Source organism: Salvelinus alpinus, chromosome 16 (assembly GCF_045679555.1).
Source record: "Salvelinus alpinus chromosome 16, SLU_Salpinus.1, whole genome shotgun sequence".
In the NCBI taxonomy this organism is placed as follows: Eukaryota; Metazoa; Chordata; class Actinopteri; order Salmoniformes; family Salmonidae; genus Salvelinus; species Salvelinus alpinus.
This window is the reverse complement of record NC_092101.1, coordinates 10272116-10293206: the sequence shown is the minus strand read 5'-3', so window position 1 is coordinate 10293206 and position 21091 is coordinate 10272116. Positions and strand designations below refer to the sequence as shown.

The 21091-nt window shown below is 43.6% G+C and overlaps 1 protein-coding gene across 7 annotated transcripts in view; it reads left to right on the top strand.

Moving 5' to 3' along the window:
• The first annotated feature begins 1277 nt into the window (after nucleotides 1-1277).
• The window catches only part of LOC139540768 (nuclear factor 1 A-type), a 186909-nt gene continuing 167095 nt past the window's right edge, over nucleotides 1278-21091 (top strand). The window contains exon 1 of one of the 7 annotated variants that reach the window (XM_071344713.1): nucleotides 1278-1779. In XM_071344713.1, the coding sequence (XP_071200814.1) occupies nucleotides 1684-1779 (96 nt within the window). In that variant the 5' untranslated portion in view covers nucleotides 1278-1683. The remainder of the gene's footprint in view (nucleotides 1780-21091) is intronic. The other 6 variants (XM_071344712.1, XM_071344715.1, XM_071344717.1 and 3 more) reach the window with 6 other exon arrangements.

Sequence of the window (21091 nt, the reverse complement as noted above, 5' to 3'; positions counted from 1 at the left end):
AATTTTAAAAATCTAATTTATGGTGAAAAGTAGTCATTTAGAGAAAATGTTCCCTGAAATCAAAAGTTCAATGAAATAGCATGTTGCGCATTTAATATTGAGATGCATTGTAATATATTGCCTGACTTTATTGTCGCGATATCTTCATTGGAGATGATACATTTCTTTTAATTAGATAATTTTAATGAAGAATCCATATTTGTAAGGTTAAATCAGAATCCCCATACTTATAGTTTTTGCGTCACCATTCTAGCCGTACATCTCAGCCATTCTGAGAAAGGTCGGGAACATTTAATTTCTTAACTTATTGGTGAACATAGTGCACTAGAAAGTTTTAAAAAGTTGTCACTTTGTCAAAAGGTGAAATGAGGATTACCTCCCTCCAAAACCACTCAGTGCGGTCTTTGGTCTTCAGTGTACCTGTGCACTTCTGCTCCCCTCCCCAAAGCGCTCTCCATATCTCTGGCGGAATCAAATTCCATAGCTGCTATGCTACAATGGGAGAACTGTTTGATGGACGCTCTGTCTCCTTCTCCCTCCCCCGGTTCAGGTATTCCCCCTGATGAGGAACCTGAGCTTCAGAGAGCACCGGCCGGGCACCACCTCTCATGGCCCTCCAGCCCTGCTCAATGCACGCAACGACTCCGAAAAGAGAAAGCAGAGTATTACTGTACATTATATTTGTTACGACATACAAAAGTGGGATGAAATCATTTTTTTTATGTAATCAAATTTTAGATAGTGTTGATTGTACTACATGCAATGGAGAACGTGGTTATGTACTCAAATCAAGATGAACATTTAACATTTCTAAAGATGTATATAGAATATCTTCTGTAATAGTACTCAACATTTTTTATGTTCAGCACTTTACACTCAAAGTAAAGTGGTTTGGTTACTTACGTATCCATTTTTAAAGGTGTGAAGTGTCTTCTGGACAGCATTGCTACACGCAGCCTTGAATTCCTCCACATAATGTCCGGACTCTGTCTAGATCAATTAATATTAGCAGTGTAAAGTAAGGCAGCCTGTAAAATGTAGCACCCCCATGTCCATTTTTTATGGGCTTTAGTGGATCCTATTGTCTGGAGGTATTTATGCCAAAAGATAGACATTTGCCAGGAGAGGGAAAAGAGGGGGGGGGGAGCCCAAAACCAAACATCGCATGATAGTCTTTAAGCAGTTCCATCTGTCCGGCAGAAATTTCAGGCTAATAGCCTGTAGCGCTTCAGCCCACTGCCCTCACTCTCTCTCTCTACCTGACTCTGTCCTATTAAATCTCTCCACTCCTCAACAAAAAAAAAAAGATCAGAAAGTCAGGAAAAAAATAAGAACTTGTGCAGACCCAAGTCAACAGGGCTAGTGGTGGGGTGGTGATAATGAAGAACAAGCCCTAATTACAGAGGGAGAAATAAATGACCCCAAGAACTCGGTGATGTGGAAAAAAAGCTCATCATTCTGGTGTGTGTTTTTTTTTGAAAGACTGCGCGCTCTGTGAGCAGATGACTGCCGCTCACCTTGCCACGGGGTCTGCTTGAGATTGGTTCATTGTCAAGGATTTTTTTTTTTTTTTTTTTACCCATGATTCCATATGGTATGGAGCGGGCTACATGTTGCCCAACATGCCAGTGCAAATGTTTTCTCAATTAGTTATCTTATCTCCGGTGAGTGCACCAGCATCAGATGAAGCTTGCTGACAGCGTAATGGCAGGCAAAACCACGGAAGGCTCCATCAAATGGCAGCTCTGCTACGACATCTCAGCCAGGACTTGGTGGATGGTAAGTTGGCAGCAACCGAAGCTGTTTTTTTTCTTCTGCGTTCTTTCCCCATTTGTTCTTTTAAAAAGACCTCCCTGTTCTTTAGATCCTTTAAAAAAAGACACAAAAGCTTCTTCTTCTTTTTTACTCCATTCTTCAACTTCACACTGAGTGGATTTTAAAATAGTGGATGGTTTGTTTTTGTGTCTGTTGTCAATGTCAGTCCTCTCTGTAGGAGCCTTGTCACTCATGTCCCCTTGTTTTAGTTTTTTCCCAAGTCTCTTGTCGTCTCAGTTCAGTATGTCAGTTCTGAAGTATTGTTCTGCCGGCGCTGTACTTATTTGTTCTGGTTCAGTGATTAACTTTAGTTTGGCTTCAGGAAAATAAATACCCATTTGTGGAATAAATATTTTGTTCACAAAAAACTATTAATCTGCTGACTGTAATTCAACTTTTCTGCAGTGCACAGATGAGTCAGCCCTTGCCATAAGTAAACCAATATTTTGCCAGCGTCGGCTCGTCTCATCTAGTTACGGAAGGTTGAGTGAAGGCGTTGAAAAAAGGACCAAAAAGTGTTGCACCGTTTCTGTCAGACCTCTAGTTCATTCTAGTTTACCGAGTGTGTGGAGCATCGCACTCCGCTCCTGAGCTCTGACACGCAGCGCCGGCAATTAAAGCGCACAGAAGAAGAAAAAAAAAAACCATGCCCTGGGACGAGTCGGACCCAGCGCCGGGGCAGATTAACTTGCTTGTTGTGGTCAGCGAGGCCAGACAACCTTTGACAGCCCTGTCGCTCCAGCAGCGATGGGGAGAGGTTAAAGTGGAAGGAGGGAGAGCGAAGGAGAAAAAAAGACGAGTGGAATTTGTAGACTTTGCTGAGAGACGAGGAGGGGTAGGGGGATTCACAATAGTCTATTGTGGCCAGTAGATACAAATGAGCCCAGTCGGGCTGGATAAAAGGGCTTTGAAACTTCCAGTGCCCTGTGTTCATTAGGGGATGACTCGTTATCCCCGGCATCGTTATATTACTATTATCTTTATTATTGCCAGTGTAATTAGAATCATTATTTTTGGAAGGGGGAGTGTGGTGGTGAGCACTGGTCCTTTTCTCCACTGCAGGTCCCTTGCCAGATTGTATAAAATAAGGTAGTTGTATTGCCAAGAGACAATGGCTGTATTCTTCCTCTGTAAGAAGACCATGAACTTTAGAATTCTGTCTCCGCTGTCCCCTTCTCTCTGCCTCCCCCGCCCTCCTCGCCCATGCCACCTCGTCCACAGCGGCAGTCAGCAAGCAGCGCTCCATGCCTGTGTGTAGGGAACTGATGAGGGGCAGAAGGAGAGAAACAGGAGCCTTTCTCTGCCTGTCACTTTCATTCGGAGTCCCAGTGAAATTGGTTTTAGACCTTCACTACAGAGGGGGACATGTCACAGAGGGGAAAGAGGTGGTAGGTAGTGGTGGTTTAGTTTTTGTACGGAAAGGGGTAGAGATGTGTGGGCATTCCTCACTGTCACTTTCTCCCCCTCTCTCTGGGGCCATGGGGCTGAAGACTGGATGTGCGGGAATGTTCCCCAGTTCGTGGACTTGCTCATTTTGAGTAATCTCTTGCTGCTTTTTTAAAAACGTTTATCCTCTAAAAGAAAATGAAGCTTTCAGTTGGTCTCTTGCACGTGTTCTTACAAAAATGTAATTAAAGTTGATTTACTTGTTAAAAAGTCGCCTCATGAGATATGGTAGTTATGTGTATGTATGTGTGAGTATGTCAAATCACCTGTACAATCCACCATGCAACGCAGGGATATATATATCAAAATGTGTATTCCTGCGTTGCATGGTGGATTGTACAGGTGATTTTGTGAGCTGTAATTGCACACTAATGAATCAGTATTGTGTTTAAAGCAGTATAAGACCTGAAGAGCTTTGAATTCATTTAGTTATCAGTCAATAGACATTTGTCAATACATAATCTGGTGTTGAATTTCAAAGATGCTACCTTGCATTTATCTAATGTAAAATAAATAATTGAGTGTTTTGACATCTAAATTCTATAAAACACAATGTCTTTTCTGTGAATGTTTATATTGATATGTTGGTAAATGTAGTGAAGTAATGTTGCATGAGTGTTGCAATTCATTATTGATTTACTCTGAAAATGTGATTTATAGGTTTCTACAACCACTGTTTATTGTATTGGGAAAAATGTATACACAACACCATATTTGTTTCCAAATCAGTAGCTCACTTGGAAAATGTCCTATCTTGTGGCAACACTAAAAATCTACTTAAAAAATGTGGAATGTTAAATGTATTAAGGTGGTTGACCAAGGAAACTGAGATGGCGTTTCTTCAAATGGATCGTGTCCTCGCTGTATTAATAAAGAGTCAAAGGTTCACAATGACATGGTTATCATGGGAATGCTGCGAGATGGTTTCCAGTTTAGAAGAGGAGGAGTGGAAGCTGTTTTTATTAATTACCATCCATGCGCTCCCATTCACTTGAATTAGTCAACAGTTGCTTCGACTAATTTAATCCCTCTGAAATGTTATATCAGATTTTTGAATGGCGCTGGAGGTTAAATTAGGTTACAGCGGAAAGAGGATTATATGCTTAATTTCAGAGCCACAGCTCTAGTAATTATTTCAGATGATTAGCACAGACTGTGTGGAATTCATCAGTTTTATTTGAGTTCAAATGTTTCAACTGTTATTTGGCATTCATCCTATTTAATGGAAGTAGGTCTGACCATTTTGCCAGTCTCTGCTCTCTTTATAATAATTCAAAATGGATATAATTTGCTTCAAGGTTTGCCACATTATGACCATTGCAAGTTACCCGTCTTGTAATTGATAGGGCAAAACCCTCATCGCCCACATTGTAAATATAAGTCCACATTTTCCAATTAGTAATCCATTGAGCTTTGTTTTCTAGCTTTGTCAGTTATCGGACTTGCTACATCAACTGCTGAATGTTCTATGTGATCTGTTGTATACCTACATTTGTATTATTTCATGTTCATTTTAGTGAGCATTTCACCTCGGCCGTGGTTTCCACACATTTGCCGCTATCTCGTTAAATATAGGGGATGTAGACTCCATCCTCTACTTTTTTTCACTGACTACACTGGCAAAATGGACAGATTTTACACTTAAGTAATCTCGTACAACTTGCTTATTTGAAATGCATTTCAGAATTAAGAGGTATGACACGGGCTCTTTTAGTGGGCCATCTTGTAAATTAATTTATATTTCATGAGTTTCGTCATTGTAAGGTTTGTTCATAAAGGGGCTTTCATGATGAGCAGTTCAAATGCACATCAGAAGTGCGTGCCTCCCCGGCTCAGTCAGTTCTGGTCGAGCTACGCTCTTGTAACATACTCTAAGTACATCCAAATGATACTAGTCATAAGTGTTGCCCTTTCAGTCTGCGCACCTCACCTCCTGTGTGACTACTTTTCTACTGAACTTGCTTGGTTTGTCTCTCTTCATACTTCACGCTATGGTCTGTTTAAAGTAACCGTTCCTGTCTTTTAAAATTTGGTTATATTCTCCATTATTTGGAAATATTGTCCAGTAGCAGGCATCAAAGAAATATGACCTTTTTCTGACATTGATATTATTCTATTTTCCATGTGCACTGTACATTTCACGTGTTACTCATCATTTAGCCTTTTGAGAGGTGGCGGGGGCCGGGGCTCTCTGTGTGCCATGGCTGTGCCGAGCAGCCCTATGTGATAAAGGCTTTGTTTGAAGTCGGCCACTCTAATTAACCCTGTTTGTGACTGAGCCATGGGGGCTGCGGGCTGACCCGCCAGTGTGTTAACGCTGCACTCATGTCATATTTCACCACCGGAGGGGCTAATGGGATTTTAGCTGCACTACAAGTGCCGCTCCTATAATCCATTTGTCAGTGAGCAGACCCCCCCACCCCCACCAGGCAAATGTGCACAGTGTGTGTACAGTATTCACTCCTACTGTAAGTAGTGGGCATATGAGTGTGTGAGAGCCAGTGGCAGAGAGCGGGCGGGGGTATGGCATGAGGGAATAAAATAATGACCATAGTCATTTACCACCACCCCCAACTGCCCCCCTAACCCTGCAACTATAGCTATCCTATTTATTTGGAGTGGGGGGGAAATCATGCCCTGCACCTGATCTGTCACTTTCAAATAACTGGGAATTAGTGTCTCATCACCTTTATTATGTGTTGCTTCTAAATGAAGCTCAAAGCTAAAAAGGGAGAAAATGAGCCTGAGATCCCTGCGCTGGAAAAAAGAACAAACTGTCACCTACTTGTTGCAGCAGATGTTCTTCATAATTGGTGTTCATTATTTTGTCGTCTAACTGCAATTGTTTATTCAGGAATCAAATGATTCAATTGAATTGCTCTCCTGGGGCACCGGAGATCAAACTCTGATTTGCCAACTTGATGAATCAGGCTTTGTGTCCGTAAAGATGCAGCGGCATTGTCTTTGTTCTGTGTGAAGTCGTGTTCATTAGCCAGCCCTCACATCTATTCTGATAACATGGGACCATTGCATCCAGAGTCACAGGTTAAAGGGATACTTCAGAATTGAGGCCCTTTATCAGATGAACTCGTGGATAGCATTTTTAAGTCTCTGTGTGCTGTTTGAAGGATGTTGCTAACTAACTCTCGTGCAATTGCTAACTAGCGTTAGCGCAATGACTGGAAGTCTATGGGTATCTGCTAGTATCCATAAACTTCCAGTCATTCCGCCAACGCCAGTTAGCATTAACTCGTGAATCTACCTGTAACTTCCTTCATACTGGACATATAGATACAATTTTTGTGTCTACAAATTCATCGGACTCTGGGGAAGTATACTGAACCAAAAAATAAAATGCAACATGTAAAGTGTTGGAGCTGAAATACGCTGGAGAAGTGTGCTCTTCAAGGATGAATCCCGGTTTCAACTGTACCAGGCAGATGGCAGACAGAGTGTATGGAGGCTGAAGACATCCTACAGTAGTTCTTCCATGGCCTGCATACTCACCAGACATGTCACCAACCATTGAGCATGTTTGTGATGCTCTGGATTGACGTGTACGACAACGGCGTGTTCCAGTTCCCGCCAATATCTAGAAACTTTGCACAGCCGTTGAGGAGGAGTGGGACAATGTTCCATAGGCCACAATCAACAGACTGATCAACTCATGAGAAGGAGATGTGTCGTGCTGCAGGAGGCGAATGGTGGTCACTCCAGATACTGACTGGTTTTCTGATCCACGCCCCTACCTTTTTTTGAAGGTGTCCGACCAACAGATGCATATCTGTATTCCCAGTCATGTGAAATCCGTAGATTAGGGCCTAATGAACGTATTTCAATTGAATTATTTCCTCATGAACTGTAACTCAATCAAATCTTTGAAATTGTTCCATGTTGCGTTTTATATTTGTGTTCAGTGTAGATAAAGGGCCTCAATGCCAAAATCCCGAAGTATCCCTTTAAGGCTGAATCTACGGGTGCCCAAAACAAGTCTAGATAGTGTAAAATCACCAGAAGTCCATGTGGCTGTATGATAAATCGAGTTAGCACAGTAAGAAAGAAGATGATGTTTCCAGATTGCTTATGACAGCGTCCCATATTTGAAAAAAACTCATTATTGCAGAAGTGAGCAGTTTGGGGTTTTAATGTTCGCCTTTATGCTAATTTAAAATGCTTAAACGTCCATATTGTATTACTCCACCCGACCGGAGATGGCGATGAGCAGTTTGGCGCAATTTAGAAACTCAATTTATCTACCGTTCCACCATGTTACCGTCACAAAAGACATGAAACTGTCAGTGTTTGGGCCGTGTTCGTGCTACCTGTGCGTTGCCCATGTGGTGCAGTTACAGTGTCCGCGGCATATTGTGCACAAGATGTTTCCAATTTGGTCTCTTCTATGGACTGGAGAGAGATGATTAGAGGGGAGGAAATTGGAGGATTAAAATTGTCTGCTTGAACTTCCTGAACACTGCATGCTTGCTCTCCTTCACTCCCGCTCTCTCGCTGCCTGAGCAGCCATAGGCCCTACAGCCTGGGAAATTATCTACCGGTTCACATAGACTTCCAGACTAGGTGTGTGTGTGCGTTCACCGGGTGGTGCACAGTGTAAGATAGCTCCCAGTGTGCGTCAGGCTGTCAGCTGGGTCTGTATCAACGGCCTGATATGAGTCACTTCTCTCCCAGGGTAATGGTGGGAATTGGTCATTGTGTGACGCTGCTAGACGCTAGCGGGCAGGTACTGTATGTATGGCCACAATAAGATTAGGAATGTTAGTAGTTTGTCCTCTAGAATAGGTTATGTCAAGGAGGTTTTAATGAAAACGTGTACTCGTTTTTCTACATTCACACTGAACTAGGAAGTAAAAATGTTGCCGTTTATATATTGTTGCAAATGATCGTATTCTGTATAGTTGTGTTTGGTGCTATAATTTCTAATCTTGGTAAATTAGCTCATCTTTGTTGATCTACCGCTACAGTGGCCTGTGCAAGTTGAGGAATAGTGTTTATTTTGAGTTACTATTTGAATTTCTAGTCTGGATGGGATTTTAGGCTCTTCGGCTTCTTTTTGCAATATAGTATTGGAACATTCTGAATGGCTAGCAGAAGGCCGTAATATCCGTTCATATGTTGAGTGTCTCAGGCAGAAACCCATGCCTCAGGGTGTCTTGGCTTTCTTTGTGTTGCGACGTATATCTGAAGCGAAAGACCATAGGAGACAAGTAACATTTAGAATCGAGTGCTCATGTTGCCACTTCATGTACTTGGCCTTTTGTTACACTACATTTCGAATATGCTTATTTCTGGTAATATGACAAATTTGGTATCGGAGAATTCTCACCCCTAGTGACAATCTGACGCTGTTCTTGGATACAGGCGGATCTTGAGGAGGCTGAGTGGAGGGCTGCTCTCATTTGGCACCTGGTGATGTTGTTGGCTTGTGAACAGGGGAAGAGCAGGAAGGAGAAAATCGGCTTTGGGTCGAGCGTGCATGTTAAAATAGACACGAACTGAGGTTGAGACGTTTGGGATTCAGCCCAGGCTATTTGACAAAGCATTCATACCTTATTTGATCTTATTGTTTATATCATCATTTCTTATAGATTATCACGGTCTTATCCACAAAGCACATGAGTACAGTTTTTAAATATTTTTTTTAGGGGATAGATCAGCTATGAAATTAGCAGAGAGACTTGAAGTCTATCAAATAACATTACTTCATACATAATTTCTAATCCACTTATTATGCCCCAACTCCCCTGGTTGGAGGACTAGGTGGAAAACTTTAAAATTCTCTCTTTTTTCTCTCTCTCTCTCGCTGTCTGTCTCTCTACACACACACACAAAAGAACGTGGACACCCCTTCCAAATAGTGGATTTGGCTATTACAGCCACACCCGTTGCTGACAGGTGCATAAAATCGAGCGCACAGCCATGTAATCTCCATAGACAAACGTTGGCAGTAGAATGGCCTTACTGAAGAGCTCAGTGACTTTCAACATGGCACCGTCATAGGGTGCCACCTTTCCAACAAGTCAGCTCGTCAAATGTCTGCCCTGCTAGAGCTGCCCCGGTCAACTAAGTGCTGTTATTGTGAAGTGGAAAAGTCTAGGAGCAACAATGGCTCAGCCGCAAAGTGGTAGGCCACACAAGCTCACAGAACGGGAGTGCTGAAGCGCGTAACGCATAAAAATCCTCTGTCCTCGGTTGCAACACTCACTACTGAGTTCCAAACTGCCTCTGGAAGCAACGTCAGCATAATAACTATTATTCAGGAGCTTCATGAAATGGGTTTCCATGGCCGAGCAGCCGCAAATAAGCCTAAGATCACCATGCGCAGTGCCAAGTGTCGGCTGGAGTGGCATAAAGCTCACCGCCATCTGACTCTGGAGCAGTGGAAAGGTGTTCTCTGGAGTCCGACAGACAAATCTGGGTTTGGCAGATGCCAGGAGAACGCTACCTGCCCGAAAGCATAGTGCCAACTGTAAAGTTTGGTGGAGGAGGAATAATGGTCTGGGGCTGTTTTTCATGATTCGGGCTAGGCCCCTTAGTTCCAGTGATTCTGTGCTTCCAACTTTGTGGCAACTGTTTGGGGAAGGTCCTTTCCTGTTTCAGCATGACAATGCCCCTGTGCACAAAGCGAGGGCCATACAGAAATGGTTTGTCGAGATCGGTGTGGAAGAACTTGACTGGCCTTCACAGAGCCCTGACCTCAACCCCATCGTACACCTTTGGGCTGAATTGGAACGCCGACTGCAAGCCAGGCCTAATCGCGCAACATCAGTGCACCACCTCACTAATGCTGTATATCTGTCTGTCATTTCTTTGCTAATCGCACTTGGAATCGAGTGTATCAGCCAATCACTCCAACCTTAATTGCAACCCTCAGGTGTCCACAGACTAACCAATCTTTCCCCGTACACTACCATTTTACGATTTCTATGTCTTACAAGGGTCTTGAACCTCTCTGTACAATTGCCCTAAAAATAAGTACTTGACCTAAGAGTATAATCATATTTCTCTTTGATTGATCGTGGTTTTTCAGATCTCGTAAAAGGACTGTTTGTAGGTCCATCTGAACACATTATTATTTAACAACCACTCCTGGACCTGACTCCAAAAGCGAGCCACCCATGGACAGTACCCAAAGAGATGGATCTATTGATTCGCTTTCCTCGTGGCAGTCTGCACAGGGCTGACTGTTCAGTGCCCCATATATTGAGCGTTCTTTTTGTGGCAAGAATTGTATTTAATAGATTCAATTGAAAACGGAGTGATGCGTCAATTGTTTTGTACATCAATTCATAAATCCGATGCCATGGTATTTGGACATGAAAAAATCTGTAAGCAACTGTCTTCAATTTTATACGGCGTAGTTATTAAACTGATCCATTTTACGATTTATACTAGTCATTTTAATAAGCTATGCATGGTTTTCCATTGGAGACAGACAAATCAATTAATTATTTTCTCTTTTGAGTAATTGCCATCTTCCAGTTTTGTGGCAAAGCGGTGATGAGTTGGTTTTACTTTTGTATTGAGCAAATATCTCCACTAGCCTTTGTTAATTGCTTGCATGACAATTTGACTGTCCTTATTTACAATGTCATTCATCAACATGATACCTTCCTTATATCTTTTCCAAGAAAATGTCTCTTTCCTATGTCAGTACATTGGAGTTTAGCCATATTATTTGCTGTAATATTTGAAATTGGAGTTGTAACCAACTCTGTATGGCTTCATTTAAAAAGGAGGATACTTTAAACAGGGATCAATTGTCAATCCCCCGGAAATGGTTGGTTTTAATCTGGATAACGGCAATAAGACCGCTTTTGACATTGAATGTGCTTCTCTTTGTAGCCTGCTGGAAAACCAGTTTGGAAACAAAATTATTTTACGATCGTCAAGTTCTGAACAGAACCGTAATTTTTTCCCCCTCTGTTCCACTGTTCTGACCAGCAAGATAAAGTTCTGAATGGTTTATATTGTTCCTTTTTCAATTAGAGGTCGACTGATTTATGATTTTTCAACACTGATACCGATTTATTGGAGGACCAAAAAAAGCCGATACCGATTAATCGGTCGATCTTTACATATATATTTGTAATAATGACAATTAAAACAATACTAAATGAACACTTATTTTTACTTAATATAATACATAAATAAAAATCTATTTAGTCTCAAATAAATAATCAAACATGTTCAATTTGGTTTAAATAATGCAAAAACACAGTGTTGGAGAAGAAAGTAAAAGTGGAATATGTGCCATGTAAAAAAGCACTTAAGTTCCTTGCTCAGAACATGAGAACATATGAAAGCTGGTGGTTCCTTTTAACATAAGTCTTCAATATTGCCAGTTAAGAAGTTTTAGGTTGCAGTTATTATCGGAATTATAGGATTTTTTCTCTCTATACCATTTGTATTTCATATACATTTGACTATTGGATGTTCATATAGGCACTATAGTATTGCCAGCCTAATCTCGGGAGTTGATAGGCTTGAAGTCATAAACAGCGCTGTGCTTCAAGCATTGCGAAGAGCTGCTGGCAAACGCAGGAAAGTGCTGTTTGAATGAATGCTTACGAGCCTGCTGCTGCCTACCACCGCTCAGTCAGACTGCTCTATCAAATATCAAATCATAGACTTAATTATAATATAATAAACACACAGAAATACGAGCCGTAGGTCATTAATATGGTCAAATCCGGAAACTATAATTTAGAAAACAAAAAGGTTTATTCTTTCAGTGAAATACGGAACCGTTCCGTATTTTATCGAACAGGTGGCATCCATAAGTCTAAATATGCTGTTACACTGCACAACCTTCAATGTTATGTCATAATTTTGTAAAATTCTGGCAAATTAATTATGGTCTTTGTTAGAAAGAAATGGTCTTCACACAGTTCGCAACGAGCCAGGCGGCCCAAACTGCTGCATATACCCTGACTCTGCTTGCACAGAACGCAAGAGAAGTGACATAATTTCCCTAGTTAATATTGTCTGCTAACATTAATTTATTTTATCTAAATATGCAGGTTTAAAAATATATACTTGTGTATTGATTTTAAGAAAGGCATTGATGTTTATGGTTAGGTACATTGGTGCAACGACAGTGCTTTTTTCGCGAATGCGCTTGTTAAATCATCACCCGTTTGGCTGTTATTCAGTGATAAATTAACAGGCACCACATTGATTATTTGCAACGCAGGAAAAGCTAGTTAAACTTGTAATATCATCAACCATGTGTAGTTAACTAGTGATTTTGTGAAGATTGATTGTTTTTTTTATAAGATAAGTTTAATGTTAGCTAGCAACTTAACTTGGCTCCTTGCTGCACTCGCGTAGCAGGTGGTCAGCCTGCCACGCAGTCTCCTCGTGGAATGCAAAATAATCGGCCATAATCGGCATCCAAAAATGGCGATTACCGATTATGAAAACTTGAAATCGGCCCTAATTAATCGACCATGCCGATTAATCGGTCGACCTCTATTTTAAACCTCTGAAATAATGTTTTTTTTTTATACATTTAGCGCAATATTAAATTACTATCTGCACAATCAGTGCAGATAGAGCAGCTTGCTATGGAGTGGGCAAGCTATTTACATGCGTTGGACAGACAAGTGTAGGGCATGAGATACGACAAATATTTGCAGGTGGGGAGAGAGCGAGAGAGGGTGGAGGAGGCTTAGCTTGAAGTGCTGGGCATCTTGTTGTTATGACATGAGGACTTGAGAGACCTTGAATCATCTCACACATATATACTTTAGTCTCTAATCCATAATTGTTTTGCCCCTTAATGTTATCATTAGATCAGATTTGTATAGCTAATAGTTCAATGGCCATAATAAATAAGTACGGTGACATCGGGCAACCTTATTTTATACCTCTTGAAAATGCAAAGCTCTTAGAAGTTACTGTTTTATTATAATTTTTTTCTTTTTTCAAAACCGCCCTGTTTGAGTACCGATTTCTTTATCTTCCGCCCTGTTTTAAGTGGTACCACTTTGGTGAATATATATTTATTATGGAAGTGTTAAAGGCTCACAATGCTTTTTTTTACAGCCATTTTTATTTAATGTTGATATTGATCTGGTGTTTTTTAATTGGTCAGTGGAGCAGTACCAGCTCCTAAAGAGTCTTAAGATGTATCAATTAAACCCTCACCTCGTGACCTTCGCTACGATCAGCTTCCAAATGTAGGCGGGAGGGAAACAAGACTCCACCTTAGACTGCCCATACTGTAACGTGCTGCATCACTAATTCATATATTTTGTCATTCAAATGGAAGACTTAAGGTACATCTGATTTTAAATTAGTTGAAGTGTTTCGAAAGCTTCACTGGTGTCAAAATGATGTCGCCCCCCCTCTCTTTCTTTTTCAACCTGTCTCCCTCTCTCTTGCTCTGTCTAAGCCACACTCCTCTCTGCTGTAGAATGAAGGGATCAATTGTGTGGAAGAGATGCGTGTGAAATCCCTCATGTCTGGGCCTGGGATGGGGGGTGGTTGGTTGAGGGAGGGGGGTGTGGGTCATGGGTCACTGTGTGAGAAAAAGGCCCCCTTTCTATTCTTGGCATGGCTCTGCAAGGAACGCCACCCACCCCCCCTCCTTCCCTCTATATGTTCATCCCACCCTCCACTTCCAGCCCACCCCGTTCCCCTACCCCCCCCCCCCCTCTCTCTCGCTATACCCGTCTCTATGTCCCTCCCCAGAGAACGATGGCTACTGGCCAAGACAGCTGGTTCTTTGGGCCAGTCTGGTGCCGTTTTCCAAGGCTTGGATTGTTGGGGGCTTGTCTTGCTGCGGGGGACGGGACAATGGGAGTTGAAGAAGATGCTCCCACTCCCACTCCCACTCCGTGTGCCCATGATGGGCCTGAGACTCACAGAAACCAACCTCTCCTGCCGCAACTACGCTGAACAAAAATAGAAACACCGTAAAGTGTTGGTCCTATGTTTCATGAGCTGAAATAAAAGACCCATATGCACAAAAATATATATTTCTGTACAATTTTATGCACTCATTTGTTTACATCCCTGTTAGTGAGCTATTTCACCTTTGCCAAGATAATCCATCCACCTGACAGGTGGATATCTGGCATATCAAGATATCTTGGCATATCAAGAAGCTGATTAAACAGCATGACCATTACACAGGTGCTCCTTGTGCTGGGGACAATAAAATGCCACTCTAATAGGTGCAGTTTTGTCACACAACACAATGCTACATATGTGTTTTGAGTGGGCATGGAGTTGGCATGCTGATGGCAGGAATGTCCACCAGAGCTGTTGCCAGATAATTACATGTTCATACCATTTAGGGAATTTAGGAGTACGTCCAACTAGCCTCACTACCGCAGACCACGTGTGTGGCGTCGTGTGGGCGAGCGGTTTGCTGATGTCAACGTTGTAAGCAGAGTGCCCCATGGTGGCGGTGGGGTTGTAGTATTGGTAGGCATAAGCTACGCACAACGAACCCAATTGCATTTTATCGATGGCAATTTGAATGCACAGAGATACCGTGACGAGATCTTGAGGCCCATTATCATGCCATTCATCCGCCGCCATCACCTCAGTTTCAGCATGATAATGCACAGCCTCATGTCGCAAGGATCTGAACACAATTCCTGGTAGCTGAAAATATCACAGTTTTTCCACAGCCTGCACACTCACCAGACATGTCACCCATTGAGCATGTTTGGGATGCCCTGGATCGACGTGTATGACAGCTTGTTCCAGTTCCCGCCAATATCCAGCAACTTCGCACAGCCATTCCACAGAAAAGCATTCCACAGGTCACAATCAACAGCCTGATCAACTCTATGCGAAAGAGATGTGTCGCGCTGAATGAGGGAAATGGACTGACTGGTTTTCTGATCCACGCCCCTACTTTTTTTTAAGGTATCTGTGACCAAAATATGCATATCTGTATTCCCAGTCATGTGAAATTCATAGATTAGGGCTTCATTTATTTATTTCAATTGACTGATTTCCTTAATATGAACTTTAACTCAGTAAAATCTTTGCAATTGTTGCATGTTGTGTTTATATTTTTGTTCAGTATATATCAGTGACTGACCCACTGCAATTTCCGCTCTGGGAGATCGTTGATTTAACTCAAAGCCAAGGGAAGGATTTATGTTAGTCGGTTAGTTACGTGTTACACATGTTGGATCTTAATTTGAGCCAGTTTGCTACAGCAGGAAAGGGTTGGAGTTGATCCATTTTTCGTTACGGAAAATTAAGTCTGAAATTGCTGTGGCAATTACAAACTTCGGAAGCCTTTTTCAACCTCAAATAAACAACTAGTTTTAAATCTCATGCATTCTCCTGCAACAGGGTGATCAAATTAAGGGTGATCAAATTACACTACACTCGTAACGTGTCGAATTGTTCATCTTCACATTCTTACTGTCGATGGGCTGGCTTCTTTCATTATCCCCCAGTGCATTAGTGTTTAGCTTAGTGGCAGGTGTATGAGTGGAAACACAGCCTCTGTAGCTCTCTACCACACTGTGCTTAGTGCTGGGTAGCTCACTTTGGTAGAGTGGGATGGCGTATGTGAGTGGTGTCACTCACCAGGGATCCAGACTGCCTCTGTCTTTCTCCCTCACTCTCTTTTTCTGCCTCCCCCCCCCCCCTCCCCTCCCTAGGAGGAGAGCGGTAAACCTGAGGGGAGGGGGTGCTAAACAAAGTGAGGATTGTTTTTCCCTCTGCCATGGCTCTGTGCCACTCAAGGCACAATATCAAACAATCATGGACACTGGCTCCTGCGTATGCTCTCTCCCACAGTTTGGTTACGCTCTATTTTCCAGCCCTGGCTGATTCCCTGCCTCCAACCAGCTCCTTTGTTTGTTTACAGAGTTTACTGAACCTCTAGCCGTAATAAAACCTAGAAGCCAATAAGCTTTTAACGTCTCTGTTACTGTATATATACTCGTGTATGACTGGTATTGACTTGAAAAAGTGTGTTCTTTTGGGAGTTTTCCTTTTGTAATGGTCCCAGAAAAAAAGGAAAAGGATTCCAGAAATGCCATCTGGTATTTGGAAGAGGTGTGTGTGTGTGTGTGTGTGTGTGTGTGTGTGTGTGTGTGTGTGTGTGTGTGTGTGTGTGTGTGTGTGTGTGTGTGTGTGTGTGTGTGTGTGTGTGTGTGTGTGTGTGTGTGTGTGTGTGTGTGTGTGTGTGTGTGTGTGTGTGTGTGTGTGTGTGTGTGTGTGTGTGTGTGTGTATATATATAAATATATATAGTGTGTGTACGTGTCGAAAAGTGATCATTTTCTCTCCATACCTCTCCTCTTGGTCTCTAGCCACCCGCCACTTTGCTGCCAAAAAAAGGTGTCAGTCTCTCCAGTAAAAGGGAGGTAGGGGGGTGTTTGGTGTGCGTGAGGGAGAGATGGTTTATTGGCATATCTGGATCGTTGCCAGTATTTATTAACTCTGCTCTTGCCACTCTCTCCATCTTCCTCTAACATGTCATTTCCCAAGTTTGAACTGAAGGCGTGATACAGTTGGGAATATTGTCAATGTCCACGCTTTCCCTATTTCATAATGTGGAATCACAGTCATGAGCCATTAGGAGGACTGTAAATGTTATGCAGGTGGTGCATTAACGCGGAGATGTCTACCCCTAACTCCCATCTCTTTCTTTTCATTACAATCAGAGATGTGACATCTCCCTGTGTCAGTAGTTGTAAATGAGGAATTGGCTGCAGAAACCTCCCCGCGGTTGAAATATTAGACCTCGTATTTCACTGTTTTGGCCTTACACCCCTGTGTATAATGGTCCCTGTGACTTGGCATAGTGACATGAGTAATTCCATCTGATTGTAGGCTCTGTGAAGTCCCAGTGTTGCCCTGCTTCAAGCCTGTCTCACTAACTGACATGTGAAAGGGGTAATCCTCTCTGTTTGGCCCCCAGACCCAATTCATTCCGAAAGGCATGAAATATGAACTGTGGGGTGCACAGCTGGTTAAGCTCAGGGTAATGTGTGTGTGTTTGTGTGTGTGTGTGTGAAGGAGAGATCTCTCGTCTAAACATGATACGGCATAATGGTTTCATCTCAATAATTGTTGATCATTTTTTTATCAAAGCCTCAGTTATATATTTCAGATTTTTCTCTTCACACACCAGTACCAAGCCATTAGCATCTTCTTTTCAATGATTGCTAATGCATCCACTGTGTGGCTGTAGCTATTGCTGACCCATTAAGACTTTAAAACCAATCACGCTGATTACCGGAAAAGCCCACTAACAATTTCACAAATGAGCTGGCCATTCCAGCAAATAAAATCAAGATTGCTACTTAGTTCATTAAAAGTGGCGGGGCTAGATTAGGTGAGCTAATGCGGGCGGTGATTTGGGGCTTTGACTGTTCGGTGGCTGGGTGGCAATGCTGCGGGGACACACAGAGGACAGCGGCGGAAGCGGACAGATGTCACCGGGTCGGAAATCTGATTTAAAACGAGAAGAGCCCCTCCCTAATGATTACTGTGACACAGTGGCCAACGCGTCACACGGTATCAGAGTTGGCCTAATTACCAGAGGTCACGGAAGTGCCACTCTCATGCAACCCTCTCTGCCTTAAATGTAGCGGATGGGCCTTGCTCCCCCCTAGAACCCGGCCGATATGTTTTTTTTTAGGTCCGATTCCCAATTCTTTGGGGGGGTTGACAAAACGTAACGATTTTATTTCTGCCGATATACTGTTTTACGCTGGGAAAATGAAAAAGTTGAATTGTAGTTGAATTGTTCCATACTGAAATCTCATAAATTGACATCCAAAGCAGCGATTGTCCCAAAAACACACTTCAAATGTTGATTTCTTACATTGTGCGTGACACATCATCACCATTGTGCTTGACACATCATCACCATTGTGCTTGACACATCATCACCATTGTGCTTGACACATCATTTCTTACATTGTGCTTGACACATCATCACCATTGTGCTTGACACATCATCACCATTGTGCTTGACACATCATCACCATTGTGCTTGACACATCATCACCATTGTGCTTGACACATCATGGGAATGGCCGCAAGCGTTCAGATCAGCATGAGAATTTAAAAAAATCCTATTTATGGAATATTGCTTATCGATGGAATTATCGGCCGACGCCGATAGTGTTAAAAGGCCCCTATCTGCCGACAATATCGGTGAACCGATATATCGGTCGGGCTCTACTCACCCTGACACATTGGTGAAGTATCTAAACAAAGTGTTTTTACATCTGGAGTTTAACTAGCAGGGGATCACAGAATGACTTCTCATTTGTTGTGGAAGCATCTGTCTATTGCCTATTTCACTTAGCTAAAACCCTGCAGGTTCAGCTTCTACTCTGAAGTCTAAACTGTGCCTGGTCATCTGATGGGAGTAAAAATATGCTTGGAGGAGTTTCTCAGCATCCCAAATCATGCAGGGTCAGCTAATTCCCCATCAGCGCTAATGTAGAATGATCATCCTTTTTATCTGCGTGTGTAAAACTCCTACTCCGTTTTGTCCCGTGGCAAGCCTGTCACCCCCCTTCCTCCTATCTAATTAAGTTGATTCAGAGCGGTGCCTGTTTAGGCGCTGGGCCCCATTACTTATGGCTGTCCAGCCAGGGGCACCCGCTGACCCCACCGAGCCTGTCGCCCATGTTCCACACGCCGCCGACGGGGAGCCGCCGACCCCCTCAACCCAGGGGAGGGCAAGCAGCTGGTGGGGGCATCTCCAGGGGCCGCTGTCCTCCCCTCAACTCTCAACCCACCCGCCCCTCTCCTCACAAAAAGACAGGAAGTTCTCACAGGGGGGACTGTCCTTGTTTACTCTCTACTCATAGTGAGCAGAGCCATGGAGAACAGCTCTGTAGTTGCTCCTCACTCTGATCTCAGCGCAGTGGTAGGTGGAGTGAGAGGGAGATGGTGAAGTGGTGGCCGTAAAAGTGGAGGTTGACTGTAAGGGATCCAGAGGACTGGCTGGCTGGCCCCTCTCCTCCCCCCGTGGCGGATTAAGCTGGCAGCTAGCTGCAGCCGGGGGACAGGCTGCCACTGGCCACTCCAAGGTGACCCCTGGCAAAGCTGGCAGCACATCTGTAGCCCTGCCTGGCACATCCAGGAGCTCCAGGCCCCCACACTGGCTGTCCGGGCCGGCTGGCAGGGAGTCTTAGCAGGGGGCCGGCTGTCCTCCTGCTGCCTGGCATGGGGGTAGAGGGTAGGACACAGAATGTGGTTGGGGTACGGAGCACATACTGGGAAGTCAGGGAGTTAGGACAGCAAGGAGATGGTGGAGAACTGGGGTAGATGCAAAAAAATAATTTTAAAAAACCTGACAGTCCATTATTTCCAAATATCAGATCCTAGATGGACGGATGCAGACAGACCAACACAGAGGTCAAGGAAAGACCTTACAGCCGAGAGTAATACTGATGCTTTCTCTCTTTCTACATTTAGATCTCACTGTGAGCGTGTGAGTACATATTAGTGTTGTTTTTGGATGATGAAAGGAAAACCACAGCAACATATCTGTTTACCATTGGGTGGTAGTGATGATGGTGGTGGGGGAGCCAGCGAAGGCAGCCATCTGTTCAGAGGAGCAAGGTGACCCACTGGGCTGGCAGACAAGGCAGGCAGGTGTCCACACATTACAGCCACATGGGCTCCCTTTACAGGGTCTACAGTATGTACAACAACAATATGCTCTATGTTTTCTTTGAGCACACTGGGGAGAAAATGGTGGTCAGCTAAGCTGAATCCACACCGGTACAGTCAGTGTAGTTATGGCACGACGGGCCCTTCCTCCCAGCCCCTCAACCTCCACTGTGGCCTGGAGAAAGTGAGAGAGGCGGCCTGCCTCCTAAAGTGGATACATCCTCCTGCAATCAGTGGGCCCGGCCGCGATCCTCCTCGCCCCAAATCCAAGCCATCCGCCGGTGAACGCAGAGCAGGTCCTCCTTAACTCTAATTGTTTCCATCTTCCCGCTGAATGAGTTGTGGTACTGTGGCCACAGCCTGCCTGCTCCGGCCACCTCCTCTCCTCTTGGCCCTTGTCACTGACTATTTTTAGATATTTGTTGCATAGCTGTTATATTTAGCTACCTGAATCCAACTGCTTTATCAGCCGTGTATTGCTATTAAAAGCAGCCCGTTTTGCTTAGGTAAGCGGTGGCCATACCTGTGATCAGTGGCTGAAGGTTTTCCAAAAAACTGCCAATGAGCTTTTTAAAACATTAGGGTTATTTTTCAGAGCCAGTGTAAAGTACAGTACCTGTTAAATTGGATGAATCTTTCTGAGTGTACTCTATCCTATTTGGAGTTAGTGGGCCAGCCAGGTATTGGCCCAGGTGCCTGGGCTGTAGAGAGTTTGAAACCAGACAAGGCTGTGGGAGCCCAGGACTGATGGTTGACTGGGAGAATTAATGAACCAGATTAGGTGTCCCAGGCCAGCCACAAGCTGCAGGGAGGGGGAGAAAAAGAGTGGGGGGGAACCCACATCCTTGTCCTACCCGGGCCACCCGTCCCAGACAGTCCCGGTTGGAGTTTGTTTTAGACCCCACACTCCTCATCCTCGCCGAGCGAATAAAAGGGCTCATTTGGGGTGAATGAAAAGGCTCATTAAAAAAGTGGAACAATGAAATGGGAGAAAGGCGGGTGCAGAGGCCTTAATTAAGCCTGTAAATGACTGTAGATGGAGTACAGCCCAGCTGAAGATCTATGTTATTCCTGGCTCTATGTGGTCAGTATTAATATCACTGGAGCTGTGGGGATGGCCCTCTGGCTCAGTTTACACACCTCACTGTGGGAACCACTGGTCAGCCAGACCTCATAGCCCAGGATACCCCCTGC